General features: G+C 40.9%; 1 protein-coding gene across 1 annotated transcript; it reads right to left on the bottom strand.

Moving 5' to 3' along the window:
- Window positions 1-2079: 2079 nt before the first annotated feature.
- lpla (lipoprotein lipase a) lies at window positions 2080-9160 on the bottom strand. The gene is made up of 10 exons (XM_026158778.2): window positions 8936-9160; window positions 7966-8171; window positions 7435-7614; window positions 6807-6918; window positions 6029-6271; window positions 5196-5438; window positions 4232-4352; window positions 3892-4074; window positions 3684-3791; window positions 2080-3152 (listed from the first exon to the last, which is right to left on the bottom strand). The coding sequence occupies exons 1-10, from the start codon at window positions 9033-9035 to the stop codon at window positions 3101-3103; spliced, it is 1548 nt and encodes a 515-aa protein (XP_026014563.2). The 5' UTR covers window positions 9036-9160; the 3' UTR covers window positions 2080-3100.
- Between the last annotated feature and the right edge of the window lie 13018 nt (window positions 9161-22178).

Below are 22178 nucleotides of genomic sequence, written 5' to 3'. Positions count from 1 at the left end.
GAAGAAAATACTGATTTCTACAGTCCCCTCACATTGGATCAGGCATTTTCAGAGTATCAGAATTATAGAAAATGAAACATTACAAACAAAGTCGGGGGAATTTTTGTTGTTTTGTTTGGAAGATTAAATCACGCCATGACCTGATCAACTTTAAAACTAAAACAGCCGTCAGCTGACATTCAGATTGTGCTTTGAGAGTTTAAACAACTAGAATATAAAAAAACATCCACATCTCATTTCATTATCCCGGTCCAGACTCCAAATGTTGCACAACAGCTTTCCTCTTTTTAGGAAAGTTTAGGTTTAGGTGAGCTGTGGGGCTGTGGGGGCACAGCAAACCCACACCTATTCAGGTTCAAGTGGATGTGTCTACACAGGGCATACAGCATTTTGGGCCTTTGGGACTACTACATGGTCCACAGTGTACTTACCCATAGAAAACCCACGTGGAGCCTCAAAGGGGAAAAAACTGCTGTGGGCCCTGCTTGGGCACACCCATTTGAGGCCCATTTGAGGGTGGAGAGTCCCAACCAACAGAATATGTTGTTTTCATATTCTGTGAAAGTTCCCCAGTTTGAGCCTCGGAGGAGACACATGTGAGGCCCCAGCACCGAAGTCCACAGTGTGGAGTGGGGCTGAGGTGTGCGTTACAGGTGTGCCTGCTGTGGACCCGTGCGGGAAAGCTGTTACTTTTAAGTAATATTACAGTCTTTATACACAAGGGTAGTAAAAAAAGAGTGTTTACATAAACAATTCTTCTTTAGGGTAAATCATCATCTGTTGCCAGGCAACATCATCTGTTGCCTGGCACCTTATCCTTAATTTTACAGTACTGTGGTGAGCACTGATTTATGCACCTATATGGCTTGAGTCCTCCTAGCTATGGAGTGTACTTTTAATGAAAAGAGCAAAAGCAGTTTTAAGAACTGTATCAGTGGTCGAAACCGTTTTAGCGGCTGCTCAGGAAATGGTAACACGTGGGAAGCTGAAAGTATCATTTATTAAAATATCCGAGCACGCATTCTCAGTCAAACTAAACTGAAATTGTTTGAAAATGTACAAGCATGGCTCTCTCCACAAATACAATCAAGTACCAGGCCATAAAACTGCAAGTCAGCAAGTAGAGAGCATGAGTGTATCTCCAGCATTCTCGGTTGCTATACTTTTAATTTATTATCAAAGTAATCTATATTTAATTTAATTTATTTGTATAATCACAGGTAGCACTCAAAGTGGCCAGAATATTTTTCTAGCTCTTTTCACAGCAAGATATTTTTTTCCTTGTCTTCACTAACATTCACGATTTCAGTTTTATCATTTCATGAATGCCACACATGCAGAAGCTTTACTGGAATGAAAATGTAACGTTAGCTTCTTCTTCTGCCTCAGTTTCACCATCCTCTGTAATGCCATTCCCCTCTCACTACATCCACAAATCTTCTCTGGAGTCTTCCTCATTTCCTCCTGCCTGACAGCGCCATATTCAACATCCTTCATCCAGGATCTCCACCATTCCTTCTCTCCAATCCAATCCATCTCAGTTTTGCTGCTCTAACTTTGTCTTCACACTGCCCAACCTGAGTGGTCACTCTGATATACTTATTTCTCAACCTCTCAGAGTCTCAGAGGTTAGATAGGGCGTCATCTTGGCGCCCTATCTAACCTTCTCCATCAACACTCTGAAAGCAAACATTGCATCTGCGCTGCACTGCTCCTCAATAATCATCACCCTTCGTCTTAACCTAGCTTCAACAGCTCTTCCCCATATCTTCATGATGTGGCTCATCGGCATCGCCACAGATCTGCACATCACTCCTTGTTCTTGAGAACTGGTACCAGAACACATTTGCTGCATTATTTATATGTATGAGTGATGCTGATACATGTAGCCTTCATTATAAGGCTCTGTTCTTTTGATAGCAAGGGCTGTTGACCCCTACCTAACCAGCATCTGCACATGCTCAAAGTAGTGGTTCCATCAACAGCTAGAACTGGGACCAATTTGATCGATCCTTCCAAGGTCTCGCCCACAAAAACACAAACCGCTTGAATTGTAAAAAAATAGAGATGACAACGGGAGCCTGCCAAAATATATTACAGCTTTATATACAAATATATAAATGTACAATCAATAAATACAAGGTGAAGTAATCTTGAGATGTATTATGGCTGTCGTTTATGTCAGTCCATCACAAATCATAAAGGCTTGGGTGATTTTTTTGTAATGTTTGACCTTTTAGTATATGGCTATAATTGAGTGAAATGAGGTAAACTGTTTCAGGTGAGATGCTGTTGACCGAGAGGCGCACTTATCCTTTAAAATTTGATCAGTTTACCAAAACTAAAAAAAAATGCATATCCTTATTGGAGTGCAACCTCGATGACCTTAACATCTGAACTGCTTCGAGGGGCGGAGAGCCTTTTAAAGTGACCAGTGACACAATAACCAATAAAATCAAAGATCAAGCAAGACTTCAAAAGATCAGATATTACCATGTAGCTCATATTTGAAAAGATACTGATTAAGGTATTTACAAAGACCACTGTGATTCTCCATTCAGTAGATTGTAAATGCTTCTTTGGTCCCTGTTGATTGTTGGCAATTAGTGGTTAAGTAAAGACAAATGTTGGGCAGAAAATAATCACTTTGGACATTTAAAAAACATAAAAACCAACAAAGATGTGCCAAAATTATGCCTATCACTCTGGATTATTTAAACATCAATAATAATCCAAGTTCACAAAGGCTCAGAAAACACATCGCTTCTGTCAAAGTATATCAAAGTCGGTATAAACAGTACATATAGGATACAAAAAGCAAAAATAATGATTACAAAGCAGTTCAGCTACTTAAAAATGTCAGCACATCATCAAGAAGAAACATGCTACAGCAGCGTGATTTCTAGCACTGTGGATGAGGTTAAGTTGGTTGCACGGGAAGTTCAGTAAATACAAGAGCAGGAGAAGAAGAAAAAAACACAGCAAATCTCATATGTGTCCAGTTATTTGCGAAGGCTTTCCCAGCGTTGCTGTGTGCTGCCCATCTTTGGCTACGTGTGAAGGGACAGATGATACGCGCGGTGGGTGTTTGAGTGCAACTTCAAGCTTCCTGCTGCCCAAAAAGGCTGCCCTTCGTTTTAAGCTTGTGCGCCCTGGGAAGAAGAAGAGTAGAATGAGACATCTTGTCTTTGATAATACGAAAACAAAGCTCGCAGGACCTAAAGAATGCTATCTATAGGATTCAAATGTGATAATTGTTTTATTCTTGTTGCTCTTGTTTTCAGATTTCATCTCCTCCTGGCCTCCACACTTTCCTCTGTCATGCATATCCACAAACATCTTCGGGCCGTCCTCCTTTCATCTTGCCTGGTAACTCCTCCCCTCTTAATACATCCAGTAATTCTCCTCTTTGCATGTCTAAACCTGCTCAATCTCCCCTGAACTGCCCAATGTCTCTGCCTAAAACTCTTTCTAATACATTTGTAACTGTTAATTAAAGTTTAATGATCTATTTCTGTGGTTCAGGTTTGATTTACTCATTTTTCCACTTCCTCCAATTTATCAGGTATGGGGAAAATTGAGTTCTCTACATCTCTCTAACAAGATAAATCTACTTTTTACATTTAGGCAAACACTTAAAGATTTTATTTAAAGTAGAAAATGTTTCACTGTCTTTAACTTACAGTTTTTCTTTACGGCTCTGTTTGTCTTCCTTTGACTTGACAAAGACGGCGTTCTCTCCTCCCCGGGTGAGGTCAACAAACTCTCCGTCCTTTGCATTAAAGATCACCCTGAATACACACAGAGAAAAAAAAACATTATTAACATCCTAAATGATTATTTTTCCGTCACAAGACTGCAGTGCATAAATGTCAGCAGGTCTGAACTTACTTGGACTGAGTCTCTCCACACTTGATGCGAAGTTTTCGGATGTTGAACTTGGTGTTGCCCCACCAGTTTGACCAGCTGATGTACGCATCCCGCTCCCAGCGCAGCTTCACGATCATCAGGTCTCCGATATCCGTGTCGGTGGTGATGAGGAAGGATTGAGTGGTGTTACTGTTCAGGGCTGGTCTGCAAGGTTAAGACAAGAGAAGCTGCTCAGATTTGAAGGTTCTCTACACGGATTGTTAGATTTGTCTACCTTTTCTTGTAATCTACATGTGCACGTCTTTGCAAACTTGGTTTTAAAGTTATAAAAGTAAATATGTATGCTGTTTAATGTACTCACAGAACAAAAGGAATATCTTCCTTCTCTCCATTTGTTCCATACAGGGAAATCTTCATTGGCTGCTCCGTGAAGCTCTGCTTGTTCTGGCTGAAGAAATGTGCCTTCACCTGGTAGTGGAAAACTGTAAGAAGGGGGGATCCAGTTGTTAGAGATTAGCCCACTTCTCTTATTTGACTGCTCCAAGTTTGTTTATCACTAGAAAAGCTTATGTAACCTGGACCTTTCTCTATCTCAGTGTGACCTTTACAGACTGGCATTTAAAACACGGATTTGCGGTAAATCCTGGCTGGTTTCATTTGCAAAGCCACATAAATGACTAACAGCCAGATTCCCAGACACGGCTCAAGACGTGTACCAGATTAGAGGAAAAATTCAATCAAGATCTTTGTTGAAAAAAGTCACTGAGTGGCGAATGAGGCTTGATCCATGTTGGAGACCCTATGTATCTACAAAACATGCTAAGCTGTCCACACAAAGTTTCTAACAATAACACTGTTGGCTTGTGTCAATAAACTTTTCCATTGCTGGTGTCCACTGGTCTCACTTTTCCTTAACATCCCCTCCAGATAAAGGAAACACCCATGACACCTTCTCGTAACCTTCTGAGTGCGTGATACTTTTTGTACACGTGTCGTTGCAGTAAGTCATCTTTCCTGGTCCACAAATTGTGCACAGCAACACTACCAGTACTACCAGTAATTCCAGCTTCAGGAAACCACATGCACACTAAGAACACCACAGAACAGTAGCTCATAGACTGAGGATTACTTTAATAAAGTATGTGAATGGCTTAAATCATTATAATCCTCCATAAAGTACATAAAACCAGCTGGAATTTTCTTCAGCTGTTAAATGTTAAATTTAATCTCTTTTGCACTGCAGGGAGCATCCATTCATTCTACTTTAATATCACTGACAGATACTCAAATCTTTTCACGTGCACATCCTTTTTTCTGGTTTTTACCTTTGAAAGGCATCGTTCCACGAGTCTTGAGGTACATCGTTGTGCTGCGGGCCGTGCGGACTTTTTTCACGTTGTAGCCGATCTTGTTGCAGCGGTTCTTCCTGCAGCTGAGGCACATTCCCTTGTTGAAGGTGTCTTTGGAGTTGCATCGGAAGGCCACGCTCTGCTGCTCGATGTTCAGCAGAGAGTCGATGAACAGGTGGATGGAGCGCTCGTGGGAGCATTTGACAAGCTGGTCCATATCTGCGAAACAGAGAGCAAAGAACGTGTAAGGTTTCTGCACATCGCCCAGGTAACGTCACGCAAACATGGAAAATTACTTCCTCGTGTTGGACTTTTACTGTTTTTTTAACACATGCTGACCCACAAGCCATTTCCCACTTAATTCTGCTCTGCTCTGTTAAAGTACAACAGCTGAGGGGGCAGAACATCAGGAGGTACTTTAATCTCTGTCACAGTGCAAGTCTGTTATGACTGGAGGCAAACACGCTTTAACTGCGGCCCTGAAAGCTTTTATACAGTCAGTGTCTGTTGATGCCACGTAAACTTACAAGAACTGTTACAGACATTCGTTAAACTGATCGTTTATACAATTTAACCGATCACCATTATCTTCTGTTTTTGCTCATTATACTGAACATAAACACTCACTCTTGGTGTTGAAGAGCAAAGATTATGTGATGCTGCATGTGCTGTTATGAATCCAGGTTATATTTGTATTTGGCTGTGTGTTATCATCAGTAATCAAATCAAACCTAAACAAAGTGCTTCAAAGTGAATATTTGTAAAAGTGCAGTCAAGAGCAAAAAGCAAGGAGGGTTTGTATGTCATACTTTGGAGGCCTTTGATTCCTTCTAATGCAATTCCCATCAAAGTGTTCTGGATGTCGCAGCCTGGCTGGAAGGTGCCTCCGTTGGGGTAAATATCTATGTGACCCACTGGTCTCTGGATGCCAATACTGCGGTCCGGGGAGCCCCTGGTGTTGGTGTGCAGGACATCCACAAACTGGGCATCGCCTCGGGACAGTGTGCTCTGTTCATCCGCGTGCTCGAACGTGGGGCCGGCGGGATCCAGACCTGGAGAAAAAGAGGGATTTGCGTTTTTTTTACTGTGTCACAACAAAGAAAATATGGATAGATTTGGATGTACTAGAAGAAAGCGATCACTTTTATAGATAGATTTACTAACAGAGCTGCACATATTATTCTTGGCAGGTCAGACGGATTTCAAAGCTGGAGCAACGTCATAGTGGCAAAAAAAACCTGGAGCCACTAGCTGGCAGGAGCTCAGTAGATGTAGATACACATGCATGCCCAGATTATGTTTTACTGGCATGCCGAGGTGCTTTTAAGAACGGCACTGGAAAAAAATACTCATACATATGGTATGGTATGTTAACACACAGGCACTTACACTATATTTAGTATTTAATGGTATCTGAAAACAGGTCACAGTGCTTACAGCTAAAACACCTTACACAATCCTAACTGTAATGATGCAGTTGTGTGAGACTGTGCTGTCAGTCGGAACAGAGGGCAACACTGACCCATTGTGCTAATAAATCTATAATGTGAGCAGATAATAATCCATTTGATATCTTAATGCTCTTACCTGTGATCCGGCTGATTTTGTGGTTGGTAAGGTCTCCGGCAATTCCAGCAACATGCGCTCCCAGACTATAACCCAGCAGATGAACTCTGTCCCAGGGCAACTGCAGCTCGTTCTGAAAGGTAAGAAATGCGTCAGAAGAACATATTACACTCCCTTAAAACAGTTTGTAGAGAATCCTGCAGACTTGCAAGAGGGATCGAAACTATCTGTAGGTTATAGCTTTTCCAAATGTTCACAGAATTTTGGAAATCCTCCAAAAAAGGGGATCATTTTATGTAATTTGGGGTTTGCCAAATCTTTGCAAGCTTCATGTAAACAAATTCTTCACGCCAGTTCCCCTTTTAGCCTTGTTCAAACCAAAGCTGCGCTCCACTAAGCCTTGTTAGGAGACGCTGTTGTGAGCCACAAACGCGGTCATAAAATATTTTTATTGGCATTTAAAATCATAATCAGTAGGAAAACATATCCGCAGCAGCACCACAGGGTACAAAACATTACATCATGTAAAGCAACTTTCTCTGGCAGCACACTGACGACAAGTCAGCGCTGTGGTAATATGGGCGTCCAAAAAGAAAAAAAAATGTGTTAAGTTAGTTGTCAACCGCTGCTTTTCTGTGAGAGCACTCACTTGTATCCAGGTAACAAACTTGGCGACGTCACGACCCACTAGTTTGGTGTAGGCGGCAGAGGTCGGGTAGTGCTGGTTGGCTCGGGACAGCCAGTCCACCACAATCACATTAGCAGTGGGTACACGGTCATACAGAGCAGACACCAGCTTGGGCACCCAGCTCTCAAACATCCCTGTTACCTACAGGAACACACAAAGCTAGTGTGAGCTCAACTGCAGTATGGCATGATTTATTCTTGCCTTAGCCCTCGCTCTGTGTCCTGTTGTTGGAGAACAGCCAAAGCATCATCAGGTTCAAATTTTGCTGCCTGACTGGCCATAAATCACATTAAAACAGAAAATGCATGGACTTCCTATCATTCCTTACCCAGCCTGTTTCCTCTTACAAGTGTAGCTTTGTATTAAGTTTACAATTCTGCCCCAAAAATAATAGTACAATTGGTAGGTTTGGTTTTTCAACATCAGAACAAAGTATTTCTGTCATTTGCAAAGAGCAAAACATGGCTGTCAAGTGTGCTCAGTGTGACATACCGTCCAGCCGTGTATCACAATGAAGGTCTGTGTTTCTGGATTAAAGTTGCACTCCTTGATGGTTTCCGGGATCCCAGGTACTATGTAACACATGTCATCATCCGGGGTGTCTGCGGTGCGCAGGGAGAACTTGGACACGATGTCGGTGAAGTCGGTGAGCCATTCAGTGGTATTCAGCAGTTGATCAATGGTGACTGTGGTGTTTGCTGTTACAACACACACAAACAAGCAGTGCTGGATTGTTATGATATGACAGAAAAGCGGGTGTCTGTTGACAGGTGAGACAAAGACACTTTTTTACGCTGTTATTAAGTTTCAGTTAAATGCAGCTTTTCAATAATGACGGAAAACTCTTCAAAACAATACGGTGACATAGTTTTTTTAATTAAGTGAATCAGCATCATTCTTACGCCTCGGACTGCTGATGCATAAAGCATTGTGAGCGGTGGAGCAGTAGGAGTGTAAAGCGTGGCGGTGTCGCCCCCTTTTGTCTCCTGGATTCCCACCAGCACAAGTTTTGAAAGTTTCGTGAAAAAATGAAGAATGTGGATTTTCCGGAAATAAAACTGGATCTTGTAAAGTAAACAATAATAACTTTTTCCCTATGAGACAGACTATGAAACTGAATTTGCGTTGTAACTTAATTAAATATGAGCATCGTGTTTTTCTACTCTAATATTTTTCATGTTTTATAATAAAACTGCGAAAATAAATGTGCGAATATTTTTTGCTTTTAGTTTTTCCTGTGTTGATGCCTTCTGCTTTACTCTTTCCTCGGACAAAAGCCTCTTGGCCGCAGTCACACATGGAGCTAAAGACCTAAACTCCGTCCGCTTATTACCAGGTTATTACCGGTCAACACGGTGCAGCGCGCATTAATTAACCTGCATCCATTTACTTAAACAGAGCAACATCGGGGTAATATGATAATAATAATTTAAGATAAATAAAAAGTATCTCAGCCACTTACCAAAAGCGGTGGTGTTGGATTCAAGCTCTGAAGAAAAAGTTGCAAAGATTTTTCCCAAAATTATCCAAGCAGTTAAAAAGCAGATATTTTGTTTTCCCATCTTATTGATGTGTTTCTTCGAAATGTTGCTGGATGCTGGTGGAGCAGTTGTAGATCCAGTTGATGTTGGACAGGTCAGAAAGTGGTGTGAAGCTGGAGCTGAGGAGTGAAGTTGCTTATGGTCTGTCACAGTTGCCGCTACAGGTCATCTTTATTGGTGGCTTATTTGAATATTCAAGTACGATTGGCTGGAGGTTCGAGGGCGGAGACTGATGTTTACCCCAGCTCTGAGTGAGCGAGGAGAAGGAGAACAGATCATCCACATCCCTTTACAGAAGAGCTGGCTGCACGGCAGAGTGTTTTATTTACGCGGTGATAACAGGGTTAGGTATGAATTACCATTCAAGACAATAGATTTTTAGGAAAACACCAGAGTTTCCTCACACTTCAGCCAAACAGTGACATTTAAAACAGCATATTAGACTCATTAACTGGTGTATGGATTTGGATGCATGTGTTATTATTTTATGCAACATATGATCATACTGCTGTCCGTCCTGATCAGGACATTCTTGTAAGAGACTTTTAATCTCAAGAGTTTTTCCCCTAGAAGGTTAAATAAAAAAATTATGATCGACCTTATTGAATTAATATAAAAATGTTACCAAAATAATTAAAAAAGTATATTCAGAATCTTTACAATATACAGCTAAACGTCTTGCTGTAAGTTTGTGCTTCAAATAAAAGTGAACAAAAATGAGGGCAGGGGAAAACCAGCCCATTGAGTCATGACTTTAGTTGGGAAATGAACAATCACGCAGTCAGACAGTACGGATCGAGGCAGGGGAATGAATCCAATGAAAACATGTTATGTCAGCGTGGAAGTGAGTGTTGGTAATTTGGTTGGACTTAACCTTTTAAATATCCAGATGGAGAGACGTGTGCTTGTGGGGAAACATCACTTCTGTGAAGCCTTGCGTGCCACAATAATAATTTTTTAATCATAGGCTACCTGGTGCCATGTTTTGTTAGTAGAGGTCGCTCCGTCTTTATGGTAAACACTACAAGTACTGGCTTTAAATACTGGAGTACATATTTCATAAGTTAAATATTCATTTTCTAGGTGTGAATTTATGGTTCAGTTACCTAGATTACGTTTAATTTTTAATGACTAATTAATGAAACTGGTCACAAGCCAGTGTACTCCTAATGCCAGCCCTGTCCATGTCCAGCACTAGGAGGCAGAAAAGGCATTCAGATTGTCACTAAGAAGAAAAATCATTTGTAAAACACAGAATAAAATATACAATTCATAATAAATGTATACTTATAAATGTATTATGAGCTTAAAAATACATTAACCTACTTGATGTTTCCTATTTCAAGATCAATAAATCGTCTACATCAATAAATCAAATCACTTTAAATTCTAAATATTTCTGCTTGTATAAATGATCTTTTCTTTTTTATTTCATATTCACATTTTAAACTACTTTGGCAGTGGTACTGGTATAAGTCTGATCTCAGCCAGGTGTTTTCTGCTTGTGGCATCATTACCCCAGCGGTTATTGTTGTGGAGTTGACAAAACAGAGCTTTTTGCAAACAGGAGAAGTGTTCCTTCTAACACATCTTGTGTAAAAAGGGGCATTTTAACCCTAACAGCGACGTTTTCCAAAACCAAACCAAACAGCTACTAAAACAAAATGTAAAAAATGAAAATACAGCACGAGCCCTATGCAGGAACACAAACTTGTGTCTTCTTGATCAAAAATCTTGTGATGTATTCACTGCAGACATGCCAACAAAGATGCTGCGCTGCAAGTTGAGAAATCACACTAGAGGGGGGACCCAGTGCATTAAAACATGACAATGCTTCTTATCAAGCATGATGAAGTGGGAGTGAAAGCGTGTTGACACAAAACAGATCCAAAGAAGCGCATCGACAAAGTCTTTGAAAATGCGCACGGGGCAGTGAAAAAATCCCAAAGAGATGTGAATCTGGAGATCTTTCTCCCGTGTGAGTTGAAGGCTTTTGCATCTTTGTGCCCCTCTGGCCCAACCTCTGATAATCTGTCCACGCCTTCAGCATACCTCCAGCAGATCAGAACAGCGTGGGTGTGCTACAGAGCCCCCTCTCTCATTGGTGGACCTCTGGTGAGCCATCAACTGTGTAGCAACGCCAAAAGCACGACGTGGTGTCTAATGCTTCACAGTGTCTTTGTTCTCTTTGGGTTTAGAAGAAGAATTTAATAACCATTTCCCACCCCTATACCATATATAAATAAAACAAGCTGCTTAGATGCATGTGCATACTTAAAGCCTTTTAGTGAGGGCCTCGGGGGAACCAAAGCAGCAGTGAAATCAAAAGCATGTGGATGTTACGAGAACTGCATTTCACTTTTACAATGATTTTCATGCCAAAACACCTGTGTGAGAATATTTTGTGCCTCTCTTCTCCAGACAGAGGCCAACAAACACAGGCTGACTTTTAACCTAGATTACCCACAATGTAATTGTATAGTGTGTTCTCTGTTGTAAGCAAAGTTTATCTGTTTGATGTGAAAGATTAAATATGTGGAGACTGAAAAGGATTGTGCACATTCTGCACACCTTTTCCCCAACACTAAGTTGTTTAATTGACAAAAACATTGCCCTTTTAAACGAGTATAAACAAATTCAATTTTAACGAATAAACCTTCCTCTCTGTGAATCTCTGACACAATATCTCATCAAATAAAAGAGAATAAGTAAGAATAAAAGCCAGCAAATGGGTAAAGTGGACCACAGAGACACCCAATCTGCTGCACTGACAGCAGAAATATCTTTACTTCAGTCTAAATGGGAAAAAAAGTTTGTAAAAAAAATATTGTAAATAAATAAAAACACAATAGCCTTTTAAAATTAGTACTTTTTACTGCCATGAAAGTTTGCAAAGAAAGTGAGAAACTATGTGCTCAGTGTGTTCATGACTTTCATCCTGTGTCCGTTAATAGATTTCTTCTTCTTCTGCTTCTTCTTCGGGTTGCTCCCTTTAGCGGTCGCCACAGCAGATCTTCTGCCTTCATCTCACTTGCCTCTGTCACACCAACCATCTGCGTCGTCTCTCACTACATCCCTGTACCTTCTCTGTGATCGTCTTCCTCTTTGCTTCCTGCCTGGCAGCTCAGTCTTTACCATCCTTTGTCCAATATTTCCACTATCCCTTCCTCTGCACATGTGTTTACAAGGAATAAAAAATAAATCACCCCTGCTCTGTTTTTCTTTATCTAAATATAATCCTTTTGTTTGTGTATGTGTGTGAAAGCTTGTGTGTGTCAGTGAATGCCAGGAAGGTGATGCTTATGGCCTGACCAACAAGCCCAACCCAGTGATTAGACAGAAGAGCGACGCCTATCCTTCAGCCTTTGATCAGCCTCGATCTCTGCTTCTAGTGTGGTTACAGTACCTTGCCCCAAGGGGAGACACATGCAGATAAACGACAGGGCCAGAAAGAAATAAGATGAGATAATCCAGAACAAACCTCAGTGAAATGATGATTAAGATCGTGGAAACAAGATTTTATTTTTCGCAGCTTGGAGATTGATAAAAGTCAGAAGAGAAAGTGCTGTAGATGGACAGAGAGAGAGGGAGGAGAACAAAAAGTCAATGATAATTACTTATAAAAAGCAGAGGAAACAAATTACCAGTGTTTTTTTAGTTTGTATACAGATCTTCTGCCTAGTCTGGTTTTGACTGCTGAGGAAATTAAAAGATCACTGCTGAGAGAACATAGATTTCCTGCCGGTGAGGAATTTCTTCACTTTGCTCTTGCAGCATTTTCATCTGAAGCCTTGCAAATCTAACGGCTGCACATTTGTTTCACATTCCTCAGCTGGCTCTGTTTGCACGTCTGAAAGATTATGCAGGCTGTAGCATTTGAAAGTACACAAGAGTGCAGACACTGCAGTACTTAATCCACAAATCATGCCTGGGCTCTGTGTGGTGTTTCAGGACTAATTGCAAATATTTAAATTAGTGGCTTCATTAGTTGCCTTATTTGTTTTGTTTTCCTTCCCGCAGTACTTACATGTGTTTACAGGGTTTAAAAGAGCGCTGTAGAAACACCGCCGCTCTGCAGGTGTATTTACATGTACAACTCAAGCCTTTATTATACGAACATACAGCAGGTCACAGATTTTAAAAAACAAGTAATTTCCCCATGGGGATCAATAAAGTATCCATTATTATTATTATTATTATTATTATTATTATTATTAAAGTCAGGAGAAGTAAAGCAAAAACCTCTGAATTAAGCCTGAGTATAAACGATCATTTTGACGACTCACTGAGAAGGCAAAAACAGGGATGTGGTTTCATGAGACCACGCAGCGTAAATATTCTTGGTGAAGAAATTTGTGGGGGGCCCTGAGTTTCAGAGAGGTTACACTATGTGTGTACAGTAGATGGCTGCTCCTCATTACAAGGGGTGCTTCCTTAACAGCTAACTGCATGCGTTTTCCTTTTTATTGTCCAGCTCAAGGGTCAAGAGCAGATGCTCATGCCTACGTGTCACAGTGTGAGTGAATATTTGATGTTAAACTTCCTTCCTAGATTCAGAGCACATTTGCAATAAGCCCAAGGCCATCCTCTTATTGTTTTCAGCGCATCTTCGCATCGTGTTCTCCTCTTATCCAAATGTTTCCACTTGCTTTCATTGCCATATCTTTTTAGACTCAACAGGAGATTGAAACACCTACAGTCTCAACAATGCCACCAGTTTTATTTACAGTGTACTGTAAAACTCTAAAACATAGGAGGAAGCAGTATTCGGTTAATACCACAGTTCACTTGAACCGTAATTGCCCTAAACCGTAAATCCATTAGAAAAGCCAGATTTGCTGTGCAGCACTGAAAAGTAAGAAAGCCCTCTCAGTAGGAGTCGAGCCTTTTACGAGTTGCTCGCTAAAGACCCATTAAGGTCATAAAAGAGCCACAGAAAGAGTCGAGGGAGAGAATTGTTTATGTGAGGAAGGCTGTTTCTTATTCTTCTGTGACATGAAAAGGCTGCATCGAGCACTCGTGCTGGCAGTTTAATGAGGAAAACTGCTTGATGTGCGAAATGTGGGTGTTTGGCCACATGTATAAGCGCATGGTCATTGCGTAGGATAAACATTTTTTTGTGTGGTGTCAGGTGCAGGCAGGAGTGGTGGTATGGAGGACCCAAAGTGCAGACATTCAGAGGCAAACGTGAACTCAAACTCAGCTTTATTGCTAGATGGCAACGCAGAACAGAAACTAAACAAACTGAGACTACAGATAACTAACCAGAACACACAACACAGGATGATGGACGCCAACAAAATAAAACACAGGGCTTAAATACACTGAGGGAGCAATCAGGGAATGGGAAACAGGAGGGAAACACAGCTGGGGCAAATCAGGGCTAACGAGACAAGGGAAGCAATCCCAGATACATTAACACGAGACACGGACTTTCAAAGTAAAACAGGAAACATAACACAGAGACGCGGACTTGACCCAGGTCTCCTAACACCTTGCAGGTGAGCCATCATTGATAAAATTAATCTACCATTTTTGTGCAAGCAGGTTCTGCCTAAATGGTACTAATGCTTATTTTAAAGAATATATCGTTCACAAACAGACAGACATTTTTTGTCCAGCTGTAACCTTTTTTTTCATTTGCAGAGAGTTTTTTGCTCGATCAAACCTATGGGCAGAAATCTGTGCCATCAGACACTGAATTTGAATAAGTTCAATTTGAATTTGAATTGCTCAGATTGAATCTGAATTGTAACTTGAATAAATGCTTTTGAAAACTGAATTTGAATTAGGCTAATTTGAAATTGAATTTATGGTTTGAAAATGATCATCACTAATTGAAATTGAATTTTATATTTTGAAAATGAATTGATTTGCTTTGAAACTGCATTTTATCCTTTAAAAATTCAGCTCTCGAATAATTTCAGTTTCACTTCTCACCATTCAATTTCAGTTCCAAAATTCAGTTTTTTGGAACTTACATCCGGTTCCGGTTCAAGCGCAGATTAATAGAACTACGTTTTACTAGCGGACCGAAAGTGTTACTGACGGGAATCTACAGCGTCTTGAGCTGAATTAAGACTTCAGAAGTCATTCGTCATGTCGAATGACCAGCGGATAAACTCTCAGGTTGGTAATAAATGTATTACATGTATAAGAACAAGCGTCATGTTAACAAATGATAGCCGTAAGGTAACTTTTATGCTTATTGTAGCTGTTAGCTAAAAGCGCTAATTTAGCGTAGTTTGCCCTGAATTCAGATTTGACAACAAATATGATCGACTGTTTCTAGTAGAATTCCAGAGTTGTCATCTTGGACCCTCTCAGAGTACCCCTCTAACCCTTTCCTACTGTAGGGGTCTCTGCAAGCATACAGAGGGGGTACTCTGAGAGGGTCCAAGATGACAACTCTGGAATTCTACTAGAAACAGTCGATCATATTTGTTGTCAAATCTGAATTCAGGGCAAACTATGCTAAATTAGCGCTTTTAGCTAACAGCTACAATAAGCATAAAAGTTACCTTACGGCTATCATTTGTTAACATGACGCTTGTTCTTATACATGTAATACATTTATTACCAACCTGAGAGTTTATCCGCTGGTCATTCGACATGACGAATGACTTCTGAAGTCTTAATTCAGCTCAAGACGCTGTAGATTCCCGTCAGTAACACTTTCGGTCCGCTAGTAAAACGTAGTTCTATTAATCTGCGCTTGAACCGGAACCGGATGTAAGTTCCAAAAAACTGAATTTTGGAACTGAAATTGAATGGTGAGAAGTGAAACTGAAATTATTCGAGAGCTGAATTTTTAAAGGATAAAATGCAGTTTCAAAGCAAATCAATTCATTTTCAAAATATAACTTGTTACTTACTAATATTAGTCACGTTTTTTCTCTTTTTAGTCATAAAACATTAACGAATGCCTGATTCCAAAAGAAAGCATATTTTAAAACACCTAGGCCATTCACTAAGACTTTTCCCTCAATAACCTCTCAATGAATGCTTATTAGTCATTCTCTCGGAGTGACCCATTGGCGTATTCTTATATTAACAAATCACAAAAGAATAACTGGTAATAATAAGTATGGTAGATCTTAGAGATCTGTGCATGACCAGTAAAGTGGACAACTACAGTGCTGATCATACTTTAGGCTTGCAAGCTCTACATCTGCAGCTGCTAAACATCTGAAGCTTACATTTTAGTCATGTATGTATGCACATGATGCAGATGCACATGTACAGTGCTGCACGCTCACTAAAAGGTCCGATTCCATGCGTATGGATTGCTTAATTTTGCACCTGTGGGTGGTTCATCCATATTATATGAGTGGAATGCAGCAGATGAGAATCCTGAATGTGACGTGTGTTTCATCTATGACGACAGCTGCTCGTGCTGCTGTTCATTGGGTTTAAAGGACATGTGAGGAGCTGTGAGTACAGCCTGGTGTGACTGAGGTTTCTCAAGTCGCAGATGTCCCAACTCAGGAGGGAGAATATGTTTCATAATTATTGGATTTCATCTCCTCCAGAGGATACCACCGTCTGGGAGGCAGAGGTGAGACAAGGCTGCATGAATAAACAGGCATATAGTTGTTGGTCTTCAGACTTCTCATTTTGTTGTGTTGAAATTTATACCAACTAAGTTTAAAGGGTTTTTTTCTCTATAAGCATTTAATCACCTGATCTACTGGGTTGTTATTACTGGCTGATTTTCTTCACGGTGTTCCTCTTCTGCAGCTTCATCTGGGAACAAATCAGTCTTAGGTCTTCACTTGGTTTCTTCTAAATGTGGTTACAGAGTTTGGGAGCCAGGAGACATAATTTGCTTCATTGCATGTCTGCGCATGTGCGATTTTTATGTTGTTTCAACATCATGCAGAGCTGACCTCACGCGGAGGACGAGGATTTGCATTCTGAAGGTGCTGAGAAAGAAGTGAGGTCCCACCTTTTCTACCTCATCTGTGCAAACAGCTCAAGGCTACAAATGCAACTAAAATCTGAATATTGGATTAAAATCAGGGCTGTACTTGCACTGTGAATAAATCAAGGCACTAGGTTTGGCAGGTAAAAGAAAGGAATGAAAAAACACAACTGGTTCTTCTGCAGTAATTTTGGTCCTTATTTAAAGATCTCTGATCAAGCTTTGATACCATGTGTCCTTCATAGTATCAGCTACTTTATTTTGGTTTTAATCGGTTTTATTCATAAAGCACCAGCATCTTGTAGGAAGGCGGTCATCAGAGTAGGGCAAAGAAAAGTGATGAAAGAAAAACATAAAGAAAAAACAACCAAGACAAAGCAAAAACTATGAGAGAGGAGACAAAACTAATGGGATAGTGGCAACCAAGGCAAGGTTCAGAATCATCTGACTGAGCCGTAAATAAGATTCAACATTAAAAATAACATTTTAAACTTAAGTAGAGAAGAAGTCAAATCGTCTAATTTTCCAGCTTACGCTCTTGTTTGGAGTTTTACGTTTGTTAAAACATAACAAGGATGTTTTCTCAGCTTTGTTTTCCCTCAACTGTACAAAGAAGCTCCCGGTGGATCTCCCTGTGATGATCTTGGGTCTGGCCTTTCAGACCAACATATAGGAGAGCATTGCATTACATTACAACCCCTCCCATCGTGTTATCACACATGTAACACTTCAGAGTCAAGAACCATCCATCCACTTCCGCTTATCCTTTTCAGGGTCGCGGGGGGCGCTGGAGCCTATCCCAGCTGTCATAGGGCGAAAGGCGGGGTACACCCTGGACAGGTCGCCAGTCTGTCGCAGGGCTAACACACAGGGACAGACAACCATTCACACTCACATTCACTTGCACATTCACACCTAGTGGCAATTTGGATTATCCAATTAACCTATCCCCACAAGCTGCATGTCTTTGGACAGTGGGAGGAAGCCGGAGTACCCGGAGAGAACCCACGCAAACACGGGGAGAACATGCAAACTCCACACAGAAAGACCCCGGCCTGATGGTGGAATTGAACTCAGGACCTTCTTGCTGCAACAGTGCTAACCACCGTGCCAGCGTGCTGCCCCGAGTCAAGAACCTATCACAGCAAATGCTGCATATGAGCTCACTGGAAGCCTGATGTGAATTCCACAGTGTTTTTCTCTCTTGTGGGTTTGTCTCTCTCCAACATGCAATGAGATCCATTGGTTTTTGATCAATGGGGCGAATGTGGCCCAAGAGTTGGCAGTTTGTCTTGTAATCGGAAGGTTGCCGGTTCGAGCCCCAGCTTGGACAGTCTCGGTCATTGTGTCCTTGGGCAAGACACTTCACCCGTTGCCTACTGGTGGTGGTCAGAGGGCCAGGTGGCGCCAGTGTCCGGCAGCCTCGCCTCTGTCAGTACGTGTCTCCTCGAGAGATGCGTGAAATTATTTTTCTTAACTACTGAAATAATTCTGTCATCGTGCATTTTTTGTCTTCTGTGGTCTTTCAGGCATTTTGGTATCGATGTGCATCCATTGTTTTTAAGAATGTACCAGCTTGTAGATTCAACCCTCCCTAAAGGTTTTTACAATCTTTTTTAAAACAGTAGTCACCAAATACAAGTGGAATTAGCTGCAAATATTTTATCTGTTTAATTTGTACCAAGGGAACAGGACACATCTGGGCATGACAGCTAAAAAAAAAGCTGAAGGTCTGCACTTCAGTCACATTTAGATTGATTTAAAATCTCCTGAGGTGGTGCACAAAGGCACAATTACACAAAAAAGCTGTCTTTGTGCGAAGAAACTGTATGATCAAGGAAAGAGAGACAACCATGTCTGTAAAATCAAAGATGCAGAGTAAAGCTTGTCGAGACCCAAACATTATACACATCAATCAGTCTTCAGCTCCGAAGCTCATAGAGCCTCTCTGAAGATGTAAGAAACACACGTTGCATTCAACTAGCCCAACCTGCTGTTTCAAAAAATTTAAAAGTAATTAATGTTTTGAATCCCTTTAAACTTTAAAGCTCTCTCCGCTAAATCAACACTACAATTTTCAGATAGACAAAAGATAAAACTCAATAGATAAAAATCATCCGAAACAGATGAAAGGCAGCGTGTTTCTGTTTGAGTTTACTTCCGTCGATGATTCTCTAAAAAACGTGAGTCCCATATTTGTAGCTACCTGCTATGAACTGTCTATTTCTGTAAAATAGGTCTTTTTTTTTTTCAAAGAAATACAAAAGAGAGACGCCGCAGAGACACGCAGGACAGCCCAGACATCAGAAAAAATGTAATTTTCCAAAGGCCAAGAATCTGGGTAAATGATGTTTCACAGCATGGGGGTCGATGTTGAGCATCAGTGTGTGTCTGAGTGCATTCCTCGTGTAGTGACCTCTGTGTGAGTGTGTGCACGGGTGCTTGCAAACCATATTTCTGCCTTGTGTCTGTGAAGTTTCTGCAGCTACGTCCAGGCTCTCTCGTTGTTTTCCGCCTCTCAGCAGTCAGTGATGTTGATTTAAGCGGGACATTCAACATCTGGCGGACTGTTTGTTCTTAAGGAGTGGCCAGTCAGGGTGAGAGAGCCGTCCTGTTTTAACCTCGCTCACAAAACCTCTGTGCCCCTGTCGTCTGTCCTTTTTCTTTTTCTTACACCTGTCATTTGGGGATTTTTTTCTGTTTGCTTGTTTGTTTTGCTTTTGCACATAGAACATAAATTAAACAATCATTAAAAAATATATACTATTAATTTTTACACTTGCAATGACTGCCACGCATAACAAACTGACCTAAAAGCTAGATATTACCAGTCTGTTTCTATCTACGACTATAGGATGCCCTCTGGTGGAGAAAGAGGAAAAGAAAGAGGAAAATCTGGAAGATTTAGGGGCTTTTTTTATGATTAAACTAGTCTTAATGACATTGTAATTAAGAAGTAGCCCTCAATAATTTCCCCCCCAAGTTTATTTGCTAATTCTAATATAGTTTCTGCATTTTAAGAGTAAAATATCTAGGCTTACTGTCAATGGTCACTTTATTAGGTACACATCACTAATACTGTGTTGGACCCACTTTGTGCCTTGTTAACTAACATGTTTACAGATCCAATAAGTTCCCGAGACCTTGCCAAAAGATTTTGATCCATATTGAGATGTTAATGTCACACAGTTGCTACAGATTAGTTGGCTGCACATCCGTGATATGAAGCACTCATTCCACTGCACCCCCAAGGTGCTCTAGTGGGTTGAGATCTGGTGACTTTGGAGGCCGTTTGAGTTCAGTGAACCAAGAAATCAGCTTGAGATGATTTCAGCTTCATGGCATGACGTGTTTTGTTGCTTGAAGCAGCCCTCAGACGATGGGTACACTTTATGTGGCCGTAAAGGGATGAACATAATGAATAGCAATACGCGGGTAGGCTGTGAGCCCTGCGACAGACTGCCGACCTGTCCAGGGTGTCCCCTACCTCTCGTCCTAAGACAGCTGGGATAGGCTCCAGCGCCCTCCGCGACCCTGAAAAAGGAGAAGGGAGAGGATGGATGGATGGATGAATGGATGGATGGGGAGGCTGTGGCATCCAGGCTTTCATGTTGTTCACATCAGATTCTGAGCCTACCATTCAAAATGCCTTTCAAACTCAGTACAAATTAAGTCCTATCAGACAGGGCAACATTTTAATTTTGGCAAACCCAAATTGTGGCCTCAGTTTCCGGTTCTTAGCTGACAGGAGTGGCACCCAGTGTTGTCTTCTTCTGCTTCGAGGTTCAATGTGTTGTGTGTTCAGAGATGCTCTTCTGCACCTTGTGACCTTTCCTATCAGCTTAAGCAGTCTGGCAATTCTCCCCTGACCCCTAGTATCAAGAGGCCAACTTTCCCCCAGAGATCTACGCTCAGTGGATATTTCTCTTTTTCAGACCATTCTCTGAGATGATTGTAGTGGGAAAATCCCAGTAGATCTGCATCTTTTATTACTTTTTTACTTTTCTGAATCACTGTATGTGTCACCCTTAACACTTAACAACAGGATCCTAGGACTCATATTTAACATTGTTATATTTACATCAATAAATAAATGACCACGCTTAATATTTTTCTCCAGTTTGTTTGTTTTTATCTTTTTGCTAGTCCAGAAATATCAACATGTTAAAGGCTTTGCAAACATACAACAGGAAAGGATTATATATCACTGTGAGACATCATTTTGACCTCTGTTCATAACACCCACAGAGATGAGCACACACAGCTGTCACAGCTCCACGTATAGCTCCTTCCTTTTTTTCCTTTTTATTTTACATTTCAACAAAATAAAGCTACTTGTAACCTTTCTATGTTAGTTCTTTATTCCTGAAATTGAGTTCCTGTATTTTAACTTTTACTTCACTTCATCAAGACTCAGCAGATCATGTGTCATATAGTATGATACAAACTGGTGTTTAAGGTCATCCTAGCGTGTTCGTTCTTTTAAAGTGAACAAGCTCCAAAACGAGTCATACACTCTTAGTTTACAGCTTTATATTATTACTTTAAACAACTTGTGAGTACTTAACATTTCACACTAAATATGCAAAGCCCTTGTTTTTATTTTGCGCTCCCGAAACTCCCATCACCCCTGTATTTAGTCACCTGTGTAATCACAAATTAGTGTTTTAAAAAAGTGCAGATCTGAAAAGACAGCGCAACATATAAATGTTCATTGAACTTACTGCAATGTCTGCAGAGAGCCTAGGTGGAGTGCAAACATACAGAATGCAACACCAGATCTGACTATACACTTCTGATACACTTTAATACAGCGGTCCCCAACCTTTTTTGCGCCACGGACCGGTTTATCCCCGACAATATTTTCACGGACCGGCCTTTAAGGTGTCGTGGATAAATACAACAAAATAAAACTAGTACCGGTACTGAAAAAAAGAAGATTTATTCATAACACACGTGAAAAGACCCAGGAAAACCGAGTTAACGATAAAAACGATAACAAAATAATGCTGAAAACCGATAAAAACCCTGAAAACCATACATTTCACACCTGAGCCTCAACTGTCGCGGCCCGGTACCAAACGACTCACGGACCGGTACCGGTCCGAGGCCCGGGGGTTGGGGACCGCTGCTTTAATAGACCTCTCTGCATTGAATCATATCTGTTATTAATCTCTGGCTGTGTCCCAATTCAGGGTCTGCACGCTTGAAGTACGCGCACTACGCGTACTACGTACGGT

Source organism: Astatotilapia calliptera, chromosome 23 (assembly GCF_964374335.1).
Source record: "Astatotilapia calliptera chromosome 23, fAstCal68.1, whole genome shotgun sequence".
NCBI classification, from domain to species: domain Eukaryota; kingdom Metazoa; phylum Chordata; class Actinopteri; order Cichliformes; family Cichlidae; genus Astatotilapia; species Astatotilapia calliptera.
The sequence above is the reverse complement of the archived record's forward strand: the minus strand, read 5'-3'. Positions and strand labels throughout refer to the sequence as shown.

What these genes read in the sequence shown, in the direction of transcription:
- lpla (XM_026158778.2), bottom strand. Translation starts at nt 9,035, where the DNA reads ATGGGAAAACAAAATATCTGCTTTTTAACTGCTTGGATAATTTTGGGA. An exon ending in CAAAATCAGCCGGATCACAG is followed by an intron (nt 6,272 to 6,806) that starts GTAAGAGCATTA and finishes CTTTTTCTCCAG; the next exon opens with GTCTGGATCCCGCCGGCCCC. An exon ending in CAGAGCCGTAAAGAAAAACT is followed by an intron (nt 3,153 to 3,683) that starts GTAAGTTAAAGA and finishes TCTTCTTCCCAG; the next exon opens with GGCGCACAAGCTTAAAACGA.